The 20124-nt window shown below is 45.9% G+C and overlaps 1 protein-coding gene across 2 annotated transcripts in view; it reads right to left on the bottom strand.

Moving 5' to 3' along the window:
- Positions 1–19718, bottom strand: part of TBC1D30 (TBC1 domain family member 30) — a 78680-nt gene extending 58962 nt beyond the window's left edge. For both annotated transcript variants that reach the window (XM_058673515.1, XM_058673516.1), the window contains exons 1-2: positions 18694–19718; positions 13267–13431 (exon numbers count right to left, since the gene is read on the bottom strand). In XM_058673515.1, coding sequence (XP_058529498.1) covers positions 13267–13431; positions 18694–19153 — 625 coding nt within the window. In that variant the 5' untranslated portion in view covers positions 19154–19718. The remainder of the gene's footprint in view (positions 1–13266; positions 13432–18693) is intronic.
- Positions 19719–20124: the final 406 nt, after the last annotated feature.

Raw genomic sequence — 20124 nt, 5'->3', positions numbered from 1 at the left:
TATAAACATATAAGGGAATGTCACTCAGCCTTTAAAATCCATGTTGGAAGGGCTGGTGTTGTGGTATAGTGGGTAAGGCCATCACCTGCAATGCTGGCATCTTATATGAATGCCAGTTCCTGCTCCAGCTGCTTCGCTTCCAATCCAGCTCCCTGCTAATGGCCTGGAAAAAGCAGCGGAAGATGGTCCATGTGTTTGGACCCCCAAGAGCACCTGGTCTACCCCTGAATGACAGTGCCATCTGAGGAATGAACCACTCTCACTCTGTCCTCTCTGTCTCTCTCCTTCTCTCCAGAACTCTGATTTTCAAACTAAATAAATAAACCATTTCTTTAAAAAAATCATATTAAAGCATGGCTCTGGCAAGGATTTTAATGCCCCCAGGGAAATCCGTGTTGACCGTCCACTGTCACTTTTACATATTACAAGGAGGAACCTTGGAGAAGTGGTTAGGTCTGGAGCACTCTGCCCTCACCCAAGTGGATTAATGCTGTCATTGTGGGAGTGGGTTAGTTATCACAGGCATGGGAGTCTCAGTTTGGCCAGGTTTCCTCTCCCTTGCCCTTCCCCTGTGCTATAACATGACAAGGAAGCCATGGCAAGTGCCACAGCCTCGCTCTGGGACCTCCCGGCCTCCACAGCCATGAGGCAAACCAACTCCGGCTTTCTGTAAGTTCCCCAATCTGTGGTATTGTTACAGCAGAAATTGGCACAGGTGTTCTAGGACCCATGTTCTAACACCAACGAGCCTTCAAGACTTTGGTTAAGAGAAGTATGCCTGCCACACAAGGACAAACGCTGAAAGATGGCTGGAGGAGAGCGCAGGGGAGCAGGGAATGCAGGGAATATTTCTTTTTCTTTTTTCTTAAGTTATTTATTGTTATTGCAAAGTCAGATATACATAGAGGAGGAGAGATAGAGAGGAAGATCTTCTGTCTGATGGTTCACTCCCCAAGTGACCGCAACAGCCAGTGCTGCACCGATCCAAAGCAGGAGCCAGGAACTTCCTCCAGGTCTCTCACGTGAGTACAGGGTCCCAAGGCTTTGGGCCATCCTTGACTGCTATCCCAGGCCACAAGCAGGGAGTTGGATGGGAAGTGAAGCTGCCAGGATTAGAACCGGCGCCCATATGGGATCCTGGCGCATTGAAGGTGAGGAGTTATAGTCACTAAGCCACTGCACTGGGTCCCCCCAGGTACTGTTTCACAGCTGGAGTTTGTTTGGTAAACAGGAAATGAGTTCTGGAGATGGAGTGTGGTGATGCCTGTATAACATGATCATGCTTAATGCCACTGACTGTATACTTGAAACAGCTAAGATGGCACATTTTCTAATACATATATGTTTTATCACAATAAAAAAATAGGGGCAGGCATTTGGAGCAGCAGTTAAAGACACTGCTTGGGGGTTAAGGCGAGCCCAGTGCAGTGGCTCAGCATGCTAATCCTCCACCTTGCAGTGCTGGCATTCCATATGGGGGCTGATTCGTGTCCCAGCTGCTACATTCCCAATCCAGATCCCTGCCTGGAAAAGCAGCAGATGGCAGCTCAAGTGCTTGGGCCCCTGCATCTGTGTGGGAAACCTGGAAGAAACACCTGGCCTCAGATTGCCTCAGTTCTAGTCAGTGTAGCCATTTGGGAAATAACTGCATGGAAGACATCTCTCTCTCTCTCTCTCTCTCTCTCTCTCTAACTCAGCCTTTCAAATAAAGATAAGCAAATCTTTTTTAAAAAGATTTACAAAGACACAGCTCGGGAGGCCCGCATCCCCACCCACATCCCATCCTGGAGTGTCCGGGTTCCAGCCTCGTCTCTGCTTCTCAGTCTACTTTGCTGCTAATGAACACCTTGGGAAGCAGCAGGTAACAGCACGGGACTCACATCTCTGACACCCATGAGGGAGCCCAGAATTGGGCTGCAGGTTCCTGAACTGGCTCAGCCCCAGCTGCTGCAGGTTTGGGGGGAATTAAGCCAGTGGAATATGAATCTCAATCTCTCACTCTCTAAGAAGTATGTAGAAATAAATAATTTACCTCTTTTAAATGCCCTTAAAAAGAAAAAAAAGAGAGTTGCAAAGCAGCAATGTTGGACAACTGATACAGTTAGCTTGCCACACTTCCTGTGCAAGCCATGTGTGCATTAGACACTTAGAAAGTGACTAGTAAACCACAGTCCAGCAGCAAGGGTTGGCCAGAAAGCACCACCCCTCCAGGAGGACCCTGAGAGCAGGGAGCACCCAATCCGTGACTGATTTGATAGGAAGAACACTACAAGTGGCATGTTGCGGGGTGCCGGGACAGGGGGAATGCAGCACCTACTACTCATGTGGCTGCAAGTACGTTTTAGATTCCCACAGGTGCTGCACAGGGGTTTAATTTTTTTTCTCATCAGCACTTGCTATTCTCTGTTTATTTGATGGCAGCCATCTTAATGAATGTACAATGGTCATAAGCCTCTTATTCAACTCTCTGAGCCTTCAATTTCCTCATCTGTAAAATGAGCAACTTGGATTAGATGATCCCCAAGGATCTCCAATGCCATTACCTATAAACTGAGAGAACTCAGTTCATTTGCTGTCAAAACTCAGGTCACTTAATCACAAGGAGCTTCCCTTTCTTGTCACATTCCCAGCATTGCCAGTCCCTCTGGGTGTGGTTGCCAGTAAGACACAGGTTGAAATGCAGGTCAAGGACTGCCAACTGGCTGGGAAGGTTCAGGGGACTCTGCCTGTAGCCGTCCATGACAGGACACGGATGCTCCAGTTCTTATCCCAGCTGCTCCGCTTTCTACCCAGCTCTCACTTGTAGCCTGGGAAAGCAGTCAAGGATGGCCCAAAGTCTTGGGACACTGTACCTGCATGGGAGACCCAGAAGAAACTTCAGATAGGTTCAGCTCCAGCCATTGCAGCCACTTGGGGTGTGAACCAGTGGACAAAAGATCTTTTCTCCCTGCTAATATGCATGGGAAATCAGCAGAAGATGGCCCAAGTACTTGGGTCCCTGCCACCCATATGAGGAACCCAAAAGAGGCTCCTGGCTCCTGCCTCCTGCCTCCTGGCTCCTGGCTCCTGGCTCCTGGCTCCAGGCTCCAGGCCCCAGGCCCCAGGCCCCAGGTTCCAGGTCCCAGGCCCCAGGCCCCAGGCCCCAGGCCCCAGGTTCCAGGTCCCAGGCCCCAGGCCCCAGGCCCCAGGCTGACCCTACCCTGACTTTTGTAGCCCCCCTAGAGAGTGAACCAGAGGATAGAAGCTCGTTCATTCTCTATTATCATCCCTCCCTCTCTCTCTGCGTAACTCCGACATTTTATTTGAAAGACAGATGTACAGAAAGAAGAGCCAGAGATCTTCCATGTGCTGGCTCACACTGCAGGGCGAGAGGCCGAGTCCCATGTACCCTCTGCACATGTTCACCCGACAACTAGGGCAGAAAATGCCCACAGGCCCATCGCAGTGCCCTGGAAGAAACCTGCCCCATGGAGTTGGGGTGGCAGGGGTGAGGAAGGAAGGCCCCTATGCGGTGCAAGGTCTGAAAAACCTTCTGATCTGTCTCTGCCCACGCCACAGGACCCAAAATTCAATGAAACAACTGCAGGCTGATTTTCAAGTGGATAATTTTGTATGGCCCATGAATGACGGTTACAAATATCCAAACAGCTCTTGGAAGGAAAAAAAAGATACCTACCCCTATGAGAGGAAGCAAGGAAGTAAATTTTGTGACCATTCCTACTAATTTTTAATTATATTATTGATTTCTGAACCTTTCTATAATTCAGAAAACCGGTGACCAGAACAAAGTCCCAGAGAAAGGATCCCGTCTGCCCTCTACTGGCCATCCAGGGTAGTGGCAGCAAGAGAGGAGAAAACTGAAGGACCAGCACAGGCCAGCACACGCAGCAGCACCACCAGCACCAAGGCACTCAGCTACCCACGTAATAACGAAAACATCACAGGTCAAATGACAGACTTAACAACCGTGTTCTGGAACCTCGCTTTCTGTAAAAGGTGTTGGGAATACTAGACAGAACCAAAAGTTAGCTGAAATAAGCTAGGCATGATGTGACATGCACTCATTAGAAGCTACCCTTTTCCAATCTATCATATTGAAACATGTTTCTACAGAAAGCCTGTTACAAACACATCTCTACTAGCTCACATCATTAAAAGAAAAAAAATGAAAGTACAGTATTATTCAATTGCGTATGACCCATGGAAATTCAAAACCATACCAAAAATGCCATGAAACAGGTGTAGGAAAACCTGCTGGCATTTTAGGGAGGGAGATGCAAGGAGCAAGATGCACATTTAGAAACGGACATGCAAAATTCTTCCCTGCTGGGGGGCTCCTCTGACCTAGCCATTAAGACACCCACATCCCACACTGGAACCCCTGCATTTGAGCTGCAGCCCCAGCCGCCTATTCCAGCTTCCGGCTCACGCACACACGAGGAGGAGGCAGGTGCTGGCTCACATGGTTGGTTACTGCCGCTGGAATGGGTTTCTGGCTTTGGTGTGGCCCATCCCTGGCTACTGACGGTATCTGGGCAGTCACCAGCAGATGGAGATCTTGAGTTCTCGCTTTCTCTCTCCATCTCCCTCTCCCCATTTTTTCTCTTTCTTGGCAGAGGCATTTCTTGGCCTCTTCCTCGCCAACCCTTCCCACTAATCCGAGTTATAGCACTAAATACACACTGCTGATTCAGAGCCCTGAACCGGCTCTGGCCTATCTCTCTTACTCATCTGACCAAGCCACCTGCTTCACACAGCGACTCTAATCCAACCTCTTCATCGAACCAGCTGCCCAGATATCCATCCAACACATATTCGGGGAGCTCCACCATAATGCCAAACTGTGTAATAAATGCTGAGCAGGAAAAGGGTGAATGACATAGCCTCTGCCTGAGAGCAATAAACAGATTCATAACGAAACAAACCAGGGGTAAGAGCTGCAGTGTGCGGGGTAAGGTGCGTCCTGCAGCACTGGCATTCCAAATGGGCACTGGTTCAAGCCCCGGCTGCTCCACTGCTGCTTCAGCCCCCTTCTAATGTGCCCAGGAAAGCAGTGAAAGATGGCCCACGTTCTAGGACCCCTGAAACTCATGTGAGAGATCTGGAAGAAGCCCATGGCTGCAGCCTGCTCCAGGCCTACCCATTGCTACCATATGAGGAATGAATCAACCTATGGAAGATTCTCTCTCAAGTCTGTCTTTAGAGTAAATAAATAAATCTTTTTAAAAAAAACACAATTATTACTGGTGCAGTATTAGAAGTACAGGAAATAATGGTGTTTAGAAGAGGAAAAATGACTCAACCCTAGCCAGTGGAGGGCAGAAGAGGCTCCACACAAGAAATGCAGAGGAAGTCTGGTTCTCTTCTCATCCCAGCTCATCACCAAAAATCTTCAGCATGATCACACCACCCTTGCTACCACATCCTGGGCTGTCCACCCACGTGGAGATTGGCTTCTGTCCGTAACACTTGCCCTATACACAGACTCCTTACCATGCTTCAAAACGGCAAGAGTCCATTGCCCTTTCAATCCATTTCCCATTTGACTTCTCTATAACACTCTAGGAAAGTCTTCAAAAAGGTCATGGAAAATGGAAGTAAAAGATAAGTTCAGGGCCCGGCACAGTAGTCTAGTGCCTACAGTCCTCACCCAGCTGCTCCATGTCCCTTCCAAGCTCCCTGCTTGTGGCCTGGGAGAGCCATCGAGGATGGTCCAAAGTCTTGAGACCCTGTACCTGTGTGGGAGACCCAGAACAAGCTCTTGCCTCCTGGCTTCAGATTTGCTCAACTCTGGCCATGGTGGCCACTTGGGGAGTGAACCAACAGATGGAAGATCTTTCTGTCTCTCCTTCTCTCTGTGTATCTGCCTTTCCAATAAAAATAAATAAATCTTTTTTTTTAAAGATAACTTCATTCTTGTGTGCAAAGAAATACAATCCACACACAGTTTTTCGTAACACCTATTTCCCCTGAGCTTTCGGAAGACTCCTCAGGTGTGCATGTACCTGAGCTCTTTGCTCTGTGCCAGCTAGACCTGCAGGACTTGTGCCTTGCACAGTCATTAACACAGCACCCTTCTCATATCAGAGTGCCTGGTCTGAGTTTCAGCTTCAGCACTTCCGATCCAGCTGTCTATAATGTACACCCTGGGCTTAACTCCTTGGGTCACTGGCACCCATGCAGAAGACATAAACTGAGTTGCAGGCTCCTGGCTCTGGCCTGGCCCAACTCTGGTTGTTGAGGGCATTTGGGAAGTAAAACAATGGATGGAAAGTCAGGATCTCTTCCTCCTCACGCCTGCCTTTCAAACTAAATGAAAAATAAATAAAACTTAAAACATAAGGGGAAAAAAGGAAGTTAAAACTGCACACCCTTGAAATTCCACACAAGGCATTCAGCGGCTTCTTGGGCCAGCCCTTCCTGTTGGCACGTCTGTCTCCAAAGTCCTGTCCTCTGGCAGTCTCTCACCCTGCTCAGCAGTCAGTCCCACACCCTGACCAACAGTCCTGCAAGTCTTCCTGGAGGGACCTTGGCTGCAGGTACTGGGTTCTCCCATGCTTTCCCCAAGTCCTAGGCCTGCTCCTTGCCACCCTCTGAAGTCTCTCCTACCTTCCCTCCAAACATCCCCTTGCCTCCCCTCAGGCACCATCGCTCCTTACAGCAATTTGAGTAGTCAATCATGGATAGAAAATCAATCTCTCTCTCTCTCTCTCTCTCACACACACACACACACACACAGTCTCTTAATTAAATAAAAATTTTTAAGAAATTTTTTTAGAATAAGAGAAAGGCAACCGAAAGCAGACTGGAAGATGAGCCCATGTTCTGGACTACTTGTATCTCCATTAAAACACAAAGCAAAATCAGCAGCTACAGGTGAGGACAGAGAAGAGGTTGTCAAAATGAACAGAGAGAGCATGTCAGCCAAATACCCTCCCCTACACAGAGATCATAAACTCTCTTCAACATGGCTGTAATGAAAACTTAGGAGAAAAAGAACCCCTCTGACTGCCGAGTCCTCCTCGGTCCTTACTGACAGCCAGGGCACAAACCATGTCACCAACACTCTTCATTCTCTCCTGCCTCGCGTGTGTGTAAACAGAAACTGCTTTTGATTTCTTCTAGATCTAAATAATCAGGACTAAGGCTCAAGAATCATTTTTCTGAAAATGAGTTGCCTTCATAATGAGGTAACAGGAAATATCACTTTTTCCCCCTAGACAGAGGACTCTCCAAGAAGTGTAAGGTTAAAAAGCTATTGTATTATTTAACTATACCATGAAATAAAACTAATTAGTTAATTAAAAAATAAAGAAAATAATGAGCTAAAAAAAGCTATTATATTTTCAAATATTATTCATGTATGCAGTATATATAATAAATTATGATAAAAGCGAAAAAATAATTATTAGCTATACGACACTAAAGAGTTCTAAGAAATCAGAGGAAACTTGCTAAAATGTATCATAAGCTACTTTAATTCAAGTTTGCATTTCCTCTCTTTCCTCAGAACACCTCACCTATGAGAGGGGGTTCAACGACCGATGCCTACTGAACGCAGACACTGCCTGCTGTCCTAACCCCACTAAGTTCCCAGAACACCATCCAGGCTGTTACTTCACAACACGAGCTCAGAAGTCCCTTCCTGGGGAGGAAGGAAGATGCAGACCTGGGGGTGTACAATCCAAGCCCACTGAGATGACCATTCAAGCTCCACTATTAAGCTCCACTAAAGCCCAGAGTTTATGTCAGCACTTTAAACTCCCACACTTGGGCCAGCAAGAAACCCTAAGTCCTAACGTTGCATGTGCCAGGATCCCATGTGGGTGCCGGTTCTAATCCCGGCAGCTCCACATCCCATTCAGCTCCCTGCTTGTGGCCTGGGAAAGTAGTCGAGCACAGCCCAAAGCCCTGGGACACTCCACCTGCTTGGGAGACCCAGAAGAAGCTCCTGGCTTCAGATCGGCTCAGCTCCAGCCATTGTGGTCACTTGGGGAGTGAATCAGCAAAAGGAAGATCTTCCTCTCTGTCTCTCCTCCTCTGTGTATATCTGACTTTCCAATAAAAATAAAATAAACCTTAAAAAGAAAAACAAAACTCCCACATCCACACTTAGTTCTGGGTAGACAATCAGGGTTTTATTTAGACATCTGAGGTCAGCTCTAAATACATCAGCAGTTTGGAAAGCTGCTTTCCCCCTTGTGTGACCCAGTCCCCCATACTGTTTTTCTGCTTATCTGTTTTAGTCTCCTATTAATATCCTTAGAGCAGTAAGAACATAAATTGGGGCATTGAGCCTCCTGGCAGGGGACTCACATCCTGCAGCAGTCTACTTGGGTTCAATACCTGGTTCCAGCTCCTCACTCCAGCTCCCTGTTCATGCAGACCCTGGGACAGAGTTCAGATGCCTCAAGTAATCAAGTTCCTGGACTGAGTTCCAGTCTTCCAGCTTCTGGTCTGGTCCAGCCCCAGCTGTTGCAGGCATTTAGGGAGTGAAGCAGCACACAGGAACTCTGTCTCTCAAATTAAAAGTTCATGGATGATACACATTGCTTTTTTCATTTATTTTTTTTTCTGCAACCATTTTAAGTATTTGACAAAAGAATCCATCTCAGAGCACATACAGAATTCCAACAGACATGTAAGAAAAGGGCAGAGAATACAACAGAAAATGGGCAAGATGTGTCTTAACAGACCTCACCCAAAAAATACTAAAATTGCATTAGACTCGAACAAAATGAAAATGAAGATCACAGAGCACTATGCATATACTCAACAAATCAGCAAAAATTTTAAAGGTTGTCAAGACTAATTCTTACCACTCTGAGTCCATGTGTCCCCTTTTCCTTCTTCTATAGCACTGGTCATCTCCTTACACACATAAATATGTATTTATTAGCTCCTAGTGAGAATCTGATCTGAGGAAGCCAAGCAATTCAATTATGGAACTTTCTAGAGCAAAAATATAAATATTAATATTCCAGATAGGGCTGAATTAGAGCTACTATCGGCCATGGTATTGGTGTGAAACACACAGCTAAGAAATGGTGCCATATTCTGGAAGATATTATTTAAGCACCTGTACCTGATGTAGTTAAACCTGAAGGCACATCCCTGGATTTAGAATTATGTAAACAAATCAGTTCCTCTTTTGCTTAAATTGGTTTGTATTTCTGCACTTATAACTGAAAGGATATCCTTCACGCTTACAACGCCTTACCAAAACAAAATACAAGACTGGAATATGGTGCATTAACCATTAAAAATTACGCTGGTGATCTCTTACATGGAAAAAACAGAATTTAGAAATACTACACAGCACAATGATAAGAAAGACTGCTTATAAAAAAAATCGCATTGAGATGTAGCTGGAGCCAACGCCTACAGCAGCAACATCCCTGAGCCCTAGCTGCTCCACTTCCAACCCAACTGGGAAAGTAGCAAAGATAGTCCAAGCATGTAGGCCCCTCTGCAACCCGTAGGGAAGACCTCAATGAAACTGCTGGCTTTGGCCTGGCCCGGCCCTGGCCATTGCAGTCATCCATGGAGTGAACCAGCAGATGGAAAATCGCACTATCTCTTCCTGCCTCTGTAACTCTGACAAGGAGAAGAAGGAAAGGAAGATTTGTAAAATACAAACAAAAGAATTGGTTTTCAATGGAAAATGTGGAGTCCCAGTGCCACCAAACTCCAGCCCACCCAAATTCCTTCTCTTGCCACATAGGACAAAATACTGTTACAGATAAGATAGCCACAGAAAGTAAAGCTCATTCAGGCCATCTGGTACAGGTCAGTCCCTCTCCAGGCATTTGTAACAGAAAGGAAGATTGAATCACATCATCGCTTCAGGTGCCAGGGTGGACACAGCCAACATGAGGCTGTGTGCCTGTGAGTTCACTGGCCAAGGCCAACAGAAAGATAACACTGCCAACACTCCCACAGAGCCATTCAGCATGTTCACATTTCCTCATCTCATCCTTTTCAGGGACAGCTGTATTTTATTATATACAATCCAAACCCAGCACACTTAAACATTCTTGACACCAGTGCAGGGACTTACACAATACTGAAAGGTTGACATTAATATAATTTCCCCTCTGCTATCAGGAAAAACAGGTTGAGCAAATCACAAACATCGTAAGGTCAAGATCAGCCTTGACCCAATATTATTCTTATGTTTCCTACTGTTTTGAAAGATTTAGATGGATTTTCATGTACATCAAGTTATAGTTGTCAAAAATCGATGTGACCAAGAAAAAATACTTCACAGAAAAATTATGCTGAAGCAGGACAGTCTAATATCTGTATTTGATATCCTTTGCGTTTATACATTACTTATGACTCGGCTGTTTCCAAATAATACTACAGAATTGCCTATATAATTGCTCTGAAAGGTAAAACCCTCTCATACTGGTTTATGGTGACAATGTTATCTTCAAATTCCATCTCACTTAGCAAGAATTTACTTAATGTTCTGATTTCAGTGTCCTGACAAAATGTGTCTAAAAATACATACTTTCTTGCCTTGCTATACGACATAAATGCAATGGTTTCATATAAGGTGTGTACTCAAAATGCATGGTTAACAGTTCTGTTATTTTTATTATCTTTTAAATTTTAACATCAGTAGCACATTGGCTATAACATGGGTATCCTAGGATGAGTGATGAGATAGGAGGGAAAAACATTCTTTAAGACAATTTTCAACCCTCCTCTTCCTTTTCCCAGTATCTGAGTGATATTATCAGAAGACTTGGTGTAGGAAACCATGAATCTAAACAGTTGCATCATTAGTGTTAGCAATGAAAATGATGTAGTCATTTTGGTTCATAACCCACACTTATTCATGATTCTTATTTTGAATTATTACATTATCTTTTGGTATATTAATAAGAAGGCATTTTAATTTAAAAAAACTAAACCTGTTTACCAGTTTTATGCTATAGTATGTTATAAAGGAGGAAAGCCTCATGCAAAGAATTACAGGCATTAAATCCATATGGCACAAAAGGGGGAGTATCTGAACTTTTGGATATTAAACACAAACAAGTCAACACATTCTATCTGAATACATCACTGATAACCACTACTGAAACCAAAGTTAAGTTATTCGGTGTGACAGAGAAATTTCAACTCTTCAGAACTTATATTTATTATAAATTGATTTCGAGGAATGAGGTGAACCATGATACTCCTGGAATCAGGCACTCAGTCGTAAAACATCTCACCTTTGAAGTTCCACAATGGATACCTAAGTATTCAGTCAAATGTTAACAGTGTCTACATCACAGCACAGCCTCTACTGAGAAGGATTCTAACACAGCCATGAGTGAACAACAAAACCTCTGTGCCCTTTAATAAAGTCTTGTTACTGAGGTGAGGTGAGAACTTAATTCTCCAGAAAAGAAGCCAGACCGGTCCAGGGCCTCTGCAGTATGTATTCCTGGCTAGAACTTGATAGACAACAACAGATTCACAACTCAAGCCAGATGCCATGGGCACACCCTTCTAAAAAAAAGATGTCGCTGCTAGTCTTAATAAAGAACAATTAAATTTAAATTCTAAAAGATTATCAGTCTCTAGTAACTACCAATGGACTCCACCAACCAGGACCCCATGCCTACCTGGATCCCCTCTGTCTCCAGACACCTGCTCTACCCATGCTTCCATCTCTACCCAGACACAGCAACTCCACGCATTCACCATCGTGTGTTTCATTTCCGTTAAAATACTAATGTGTTTGAAAAACACAGAGGAAAGGAAAAAAAATTAAAAAGCAAGTTAACACAGGGAAGGCGATACAACTTTTTGCCTGACACATTTAATCAAATAAAATCCATGGAGACTGTCAAGTACTTAACACACACCAACTTTTGTAAATAGATATCATAGATACATGCACATATAGACATTTCTAACTTCTCTGGCTATTTCAGGCAAATGCCTGACTTTGCAGACAAACTTATGCCAAACTAGCCTACTCCATCACATCCCGCTTGCTATGCACCATAATGACATTATTGTGAGAAACAGGTTTTTGCTTACTACACACTAGGTGAAAACATCTTTCACAAGGAGTATGAATAACAGATTGGAAATGGCAAGCAGCAATATAATAAAAGAGGAACCAAAGAGATAGGAATTCTCATTCAATTGGAAGACATAAGCATGGAAGTCATTAGTATTATTATCTAAAAACTAATTCATAAAAAGAAACACAGCTTGGAATTTTAAATAAAAACACTCTAGCAAGTGACACTTTGCATATAAAATGACAGGGTAAATGTGTAAGAAAAAGGCAACTTTCACATGCACCTGAAAATGTGCCCCCACACACCTGTTGCAAACACATCAGTTGTGCCTGGATTGATCATACCTGAACATAATGTTCTGCCGTGCTGCATGTTAACAGAGAGTGCAAAACAAAAACAGGGAAGCGTTAGCAGATGAAAATGCAAAACTGTTGTGTGGAGAAGTACAAAAACTAAGCTCTTACTTCTAGTACTTAGCATACAACAGTAACTTACCATTGTTTTCCATTTCTTTCAGCATGTTTTAAAAATAATTATTTGAATTCAATTAACAATCACAACAGTTCTTCATTATGACTGGATTACTCCAAAGAAGAAGTTTGTTAGTTAAAATATTTTGCTCTTTCCAGATTTCAGAGCAAGTTATAAGGTCCTATTACAAGAGAAGCTGCTTTTAAAATCACTTAGTTCCCTCAAAAGAGCAACACCAAGAACAAGATAACAAGAACATGCCTTGTACAGTATTTCTATTTGATGCAAATTTAAGAATAAAGGTTTTAGTTTTTATCTAGCATATGTACATAAACATTTGCATAAAAATGATCATTACCAAAGTGAAGCACTACGTCTAATCTAGAAGAGTAAAATCAAGCTTGTAACATTAGATGTGAAGCAGTCACTTGGACAATGGGAAGCTAAGCTGTTCACAGTTCTTTCTTCTGAAAGCAAATGCAACCATGCAGAAATGTTCCCAACACAGCTTGAGCATCCTTTATCCCCAATGCTTGGGTCCAGAAGTGCTGCTGATCTTAAGCTTTTCACTTCCGGAAATCTGCATAGATTTTACCAGTTAAGCATCCTGGCTTGTAAAATCCCATATCCAGACTGCTCTAAAACTCCAAACATTCTAGGCACTACATCCTCATCCGTTTGAAATGTTCCATCTGTATTCAAAAACACAGTTAACGGTGCAACTTCCCTGCCCGCTCAGCAGCACGACCCGCGTGGCACTCACTTCTCTTTTGGGACACGGCCTGCAGGCAAGCAGTCACAACGTCACAGTTCCGCTGCACCTTGTGTAGAAGCCTGTCTCTCTGCTTCAGCTGCCGAAGCAACTTGGCCGACTGCTCCCCGACTCTGTACTTGAGCTCTTGGAGGATTATCTTCAGTTCATTCGTGTCTACCAGTGAAGAACAATCAAAAAGAGACAGTAAGTACCTTGAAAGGATACAAGGGCACGTCAAGAAATTTAGAGAACATATTTTGAAATCCATGCCAAGTTTTTGCACGATACACGTTTCCATGAACTTTCTGAGGAGCTCTATACACATGAGTTTCCAAACCTTTTGTACCAAAAAAAAAAAAAAATCAGCTTTTTAAAATAATTTTATATATTGAGAAAGAGAACATTCCCATCTGCTAGTTCAGTTTTTAAATGCCCACAAGAGCCAAAGTCAGGATCTGGAAACTCAGCTCAAGTCCCTTCTGTTTGTGGCAGGGGTTCACCAACTTGAGCCATCACCTGCTCCCTTCAGAGTGCATATTGGCAGGAAGCTGCAATCCAGAGTGGAAGCAGGACTCAAACCCAGCCACCCTGATCCTGGACGCAGGAACCTCAAGCAGCATCTAACCATGACACCAAATAGCTACTCCTAAATAAACTTATTTGCAATTCCATTCATCAACCATATTTTGGGGTGCCTTTGTATAAATTCCAAAGCAACTGTTAAAAAAATAGAACATCCAACCAATTTATGTATTTGAAATAACTCATTCTAGCTCCCACCAAACTGCATCTAGGTTTTCAACAAAGGCGTTCTTTCTTGTAAATATTTTACTTATTTGAAAGAGAAGAAAGAAACCTTTTCCATTTGCTGGTGTACTCCCCATATGGTTACAACAGTCAGATCTAAGGGAGGCATTCCAACCTGCTCTCCCACACAGCCAGCAGGGGTCCACGCACATGGACTGTCTTCGCTTGCCCTCCCAGGTATGTTGATATGGGATGCCAGCCTCACAACCAGGGCAGCTTTATTGGCTGCGCCCAACACCTGCTCCTCAGCTGAACACTCCAATCACATAAAGCATTTATCCACCTCCTGCCCCAGTGATGAGAAAAATACTGTAAATAATGTTTTTACTTTTTTGAAGTTGCATGTAAAATGTAAGCAAAGACTCTTACTTTGACCATATCTGTATCTGATTGCAAATGTACCTTTCATTGCCTGAAAAGTGGTGTATATATTTTGTATTAAAGTGCTCAGAAGGTACACTTTCAGGAAGAGAACCTTTCTTGAGTCTGTTTCATTAATAATAAACCTAACATCTAATAGCAAATGCTTTTAAGGCACTTATCCTTAACAATATTCATCTAAAAGTAAATATGCTTACCACATTCTGTGTCAGAGATGAACATAGCAATACGGGTTAGTTCTGTTTTAAATATATTGCCTTCTTGGGCCCGGCAGCATGGCCTAGTGACTAAAGTCCTCACCTTGAACGCGCCAGGATCCCATATGGGTGCCGGTTCTAATCCCGGCAGCTCCACTTCCTATCCAGCTCCCAGCTCCCTGCCTGTGGCCTGCAAAAGCAGCTGAGGACAGCCCAGTGTTTTGGGATCCTGCACCGGCGTGGGAGACCTGGAGGAAGTTCCTGGCTCCTGGCTCTGGGTCAGCACAGCACCAGCCATTGCACTCACTTGGGAAGTGAATCAACAGACTGAAGATCTTCCTCTCTATTTCTCCTCCTCTCTGTATATCTGTCTTTGAAATAAAAACAAATAAATCTTTAAAACAAATATATTGCCTTCCAAGCATCTGTGAGGCACAATATTTCATCTTAACAGTCTCACTAACTTTTTGAAAGAGTTAAAAAATTTAAAAGTAAAAAGCTAAAAGTCAAAAGTTTATTTCCTTTAAACAGCTAAGTTAGTCTAATTCTACATTTATGGAATTAATATTCATGACAGAATATTCCATTTCACTTTCTCTGAAAGTGAAAAGACCTGGTTTCAGACTGTAAACCACCAGAACATGAAGAGCGATTTGGGAGTTCTCCTTATACCAATCACCCTGAGAGCGTGTACTTGGTGCCATTAGCCCTGAGAGTGTGTGCTTGGTACCATTAACCCTGAGAGTGTGTACTTGGTGCCATTAACCCTGAGAGTGTGTGCTTGGTGCCATTAACCCTGAGAGTGTGTACTTGGTACCATTAACCCTGAGAGTGTGTACTTGGTACCATTAACCCTGAGAGTGTGTACTTGGTACCATTCGCCCTGAGAGTGTGTCTGGCAGGCAAGCGAAGCCTTCTGCTCAGCTTGGTACTGGTTTGCCCCTCCCTGCAGGGAATAAGAAAACTAAAGCAACATCCAAAGAGTAATACCCCGATGGTCAAAGAGGTGCAGTTTTGGAGTAACAGAGAGGCGTAGGGAATGTCAGAGCAGCAGTCATATGTGACCACACCATGGAAAACACACTTGACTTTGAATTCACAGGAACTTCTTTGAAGTCCGTCAACTGCCTTGAAGTTCTTAGGCACAGCAGTGCTCCAAGTCTCAAGGTGTGCCCAGCATGCAAGATTATGCTCAGAAATAAATGTGCACGTTAGTATTAACAGTACTTAAAGGAAGAATAAGGAATCATCCAGAAGAGAGGGCCAGCACTTCCTCTCCCCTCAAGTTCAAACCTGGGGGGGTTCCCAAAGGTAACAAGGCACACATTGAGGTTAAATGAAAATCTCTGGGTCCCCAGGATGGTCAACTATGACACAAGCTACAAGAGGAGACCTGAGGCTGTTTATTCCCAGGCTCCTTCAGAGAGAGCAAATGTCTCACTGAATGTCCAAGTGATTTCCTTCCAGAAATAATTGGGTAGCAATACCATTACCTGGCCTATAACTTACACTTTGTGCCACAAAAGGGTTATGTTATCTTACATTATCAACTCTAACTCCCTGACTCATAGGCATTGCTTAGTATGGGAGAACATTTCGGAGTTGAGTGAGGAAAAGTGTCCTACATCAGTGTCGGGGGTATGATAGGCATCGTGGGGACAGAAACACGCCCCCTTTGGCTTTTTATGCCCAGTGGAAGCAGCCCTCGTCCTTGTCCCAGTATCTGACAACTGAAGGAGACCGAGAGCCTGTGACCAATTTTCATTCTAAGGAATTCCAGGCTATATGATACAATTTTTAAAAATAGGTAACAGGTATTGAGCACTTTGCACACATTACCATATGGAATTCCCACCATAGCTCTCTGAAATTCCCAAGGTCCCCTAGCTAGTGAGGAACAGTGACAGGTTATCAACTCAGGAATGTGACCCCAAAGTGCCCCCCCTTAACCACAGACACACCAACAAGACAGTCTTCATTTTCTGAGAAACCAGCCTCAGCTACGCAAAAGAGCTGCACATGGTAAATGCCCAGACAGGGGTGATGTGGGTGCCACAGCAAGAACCCCAACAGCAAGAGGACAGAAATGCCCTCTGCAGCGAGTGAGGGTCTTAAGGAGAGCAGAGGTGTAATGTCAGACAGCTAAGAATCAGCACTGGGCAGCCAGACACCATCCATCATCTGATTTTTTTTTTTTTTTTGGAAAGGCAGATTTTCAGAGCGGAGAGACAGAAAGATTTTCCACCTGCTGGTTCACTCCCCAAGTGGCCACAACAGCGAAAGCTGAGTTGATCCAAAACCAGGAGCCAGGAGATTCTTCCAGGTCTCCCACACAGGTGTAACATTCCAAGGCCATCCTCTTCTGCTTTCCCAGGCCACAGGCAGGGAGTTGGATGGGGAGTGGAGCAGCCAGGATACAAACCTGCACCCACACGGGATACTGGCAGATGCAAGGTGAGGATTTAGCCACTAAGCTATTGTGCTGGTTCCTATCATCTGATTCTTTGACCACAGCACTCTGATGACGTCCATCAATAAGCAGGAGTGTTGCCACGGTGTGAGAATGGGGCTATTCAAGCATGGCAGCTTGGTCATCACAACAGGGCTCACTAAAAAGGCAAGAGCAATTAGCACACAGCTCACTGTGCACAAAGACTTGAGCTAGAGAGACTCTTCGAGGGCTTAGGAACGAGCATTCGAGTGAGTAGTCACTCAGAGAAAATCCCCCTGCAGAGGTGGAGTGTTCCTTAAACAGCTCACCAATTCTCCTTGCACAAAAGACAACTACTCCCCCACGCCCCTCAGTAAGGAAAAGTGAACCGCGTCGTGGTAAAAACAGAGGGCCACATCGGAGTTTGTCCACACTAATTCTCCAAGTCCAAAAGACCTACAGCCTCATGAATCTTTTCACAGAAACAGTCAAACATAAAACGGAATGGTGGGCCCAGCTTCGTCCCTACACCCGAGAGGGAGACCTGGAAGCAGCTCCTGGCTGCGGGCTTTTGGATCAGCTCAGCTCCGGCCATTGGGGCCAGGTTCTCTGTAACTCTACCCTCAAACAAATAAATCTTAAAAAAAAAAAAAAAAAAAAAAAAAAAAAAAAAAACCAGTCATGGTCCCACGCAGTGGGGAGGAAGGTAGAAGTCACTTGAAACAATGGGCTGGAAAAACACTCTCACCAGGAAATCAGAGAGGAAGTGCAAAGCTGTTTACGTAGCTTTGAGAAGGCAGACAGATTTATTATTGTCCTGGAACCAGCTAAACTGATTCTACCATAAGGAGAAGAGAAACAGTGGCGTGGCACGCGCTCTCTCCTCCCTTCATATTACTGTGGCCGAAGGACATTTCTTCACAGAAACGTTATGCTGCTTTCCACAGCTGACTTCATTTTACATACGGAGCTCTTGATGCAACTGCAATAACGCCAGGAGTGCCTGAAAGTCAAGCTATTAGGGACAGGTGAGAAAAACTTTTCCTATTAGAGAATACTGGATACCATCAGCGTTTGATGCTTAAAGAAAAGCCAAATGAGCTTCCAAAAGCCAAGGCCATTCTCTGCTGGACCACTGCCAGCAGGCCAAGGCCGTGCGGCCCCGCGCTAAGCCGACCCCGGGAAAAGACGTGAACGCTTGGGGAGCGGCTTGGAACCCGGCGTTCCGGGAGAAATGGCATTCACACGTCGCCTGTGAAACCGCATTATCGCATTATTCTGCCTCACTAGTTAAACTCTCTCCAAGAGGCGTGGCCAGCAAGGCGGACTTGGGGTGGAGGGGGGAAGTAAGTAAATAAAACAAGCTTACTCTCCCAGCGTCCTCTAGGATAGTGGAACTCGGAATCTCCAACCCTGTGCTAACAGCTGTGCAAGGAAGGTCCCTCAGGCCTCCTCAACTCTCCAACTACAGAGGGAGTGGGCCGGGCGGGGCGTTTAGGGACTCAGTGGGTCTTGAACCTGTGAGAATGCGTGGTGGATAAGGCCCGGTGTGCACACTTGTGCGCCGGCAGACAGCCGGAGAATTGTTCCATTCCTAGCCACCCCTTCCTCAGACCTCACCTTTCTGGCGCAGGTACCGCATCTGGTGCTGCTGGCTCGGTCGCTCCTGCAGCTCCTGCAGCGCACGGGAGTCTCCCGCGCCTCCGCGGGCGCCCAGAAATACGTCGGAGCCCGAGGCCTCGGTGGAGCTGTCGAGGCTGTCGCGGCGCGGCCGGCGGGCCCCGGGTCCCGTGCCCACGCCCGCCGCCTCCTCCTCTTCGGTGCAACTGTACAGCTCCGTGAGCAGCCCGCTCACCAGAGACGCCGTGCGGCTCGTGCGGCCGCCGGGCTCGGGCTCCTCGCCCTCGCACGAGTTGCCGCCGCAGCCCCGCGGCCGCTCCGCCGGCCCCTGCCGGAGTGGAGCTCCGACCGCTCCACAGGCTGATTCCCGCTCAGCCTCCTGGAGCCTCGCGTCGCGGCCGCCGGGAAACTCGAGCTCCGCGCGCCCCGTCAGGCGGTCACCCGCGGGCAGCCACTCCATGGCCCTCGGCGCGCAACCTCTCCGCGCCGGTCAGTTCCGGGAGGAGGCGCGGCCTCGGCCCCGCCGGGGGAGCCTGAGGCGGGGCGCGGCGCCAGCCGGGGCTCCGAACCTCCCGGATTCTCCACCTGGAGCCGCTGGCCACCCAGCCGCTCCTACCTGGGCACACCTGCGGCCGGCTGGCCCAGACTTGGCTCCTGAGCGCCTCTCCGGTACAGGTGCAGGACGCAGCCAGAACGCTCTCGGGATGAGGCCGCCTGGCAGGAGGGGGTAGGGCGCTCCCATCGCTGCCACCTTCACTGTTAAGCACGTGATTGGACCCAAAAAGAGGGCAACTCTGGTGTCCCGTTCAGCCACCAACTAGAAACAAAGCCATTCAGTTGGCCGAGACCTGGAGTCTGCCTACGCGGGCACAATGCCCGGCTCTTCTCGCCTTCGCACCTGATCTGAGTGCGCTGGCTTTATTTTCCGACCCACCATGACCTTTCTAGCACGCTGAACACCTGGCACAGGCCTGGGATCTCATAACACTGTGTCCAGTGGACACAATACTGCATTCAGATTAGCTCATTCCCTGACACAACACAAAATACGGAGCGGGGGGTGAATTTCATGCATGTTCCAGAGACCGCTGAAACTGATGGAGCTGATTTTTAATCGAAAACCAAAAAGTGTTTACAAGACACCCTGAGACACATCTTCACACTGCGCCTCCGTAGAACCTTGAGAAATTTTTGTGGATTTAGTCATAATTGCCAACATTTATGTAATGCCTGTTGCACACCAGACCTTGTGCCAGTGGCGTGCATGAGAAATGCGTCTCATACTCACTTTATAGACCAGGTAAGTACTGTTTGATCTTCGCTTTTACGATGAGGGAGTTGAGGCACAGAGAGATAAAATAACGTGTTGGATCGCAGAGGGAACTTTTGAAAGTGTCTGGCATGTAGTCTAAAGCGGTGGAACACACTCCC

The sequence above is a fragment of the Ochotona princeps genome, chromosome 15 (genome assembly GCF_030435755.1).
Source record: "Ochotona princeps isolate mOchPri1 chromosome 15, mOchPri1.hap1, whole genome shotgun sequence".
Taxonomy (NCBI): Eukaryota; Metazoa; Chordata; class Mammalia; order Lagomorpha; family Ochotonidae; genus Ochotona; species Ochotona princeps.
Note: the sequence above shows the minus strand (reverse complement) of the source record. Positions and strands in the feature narration are given on the sequence as shown.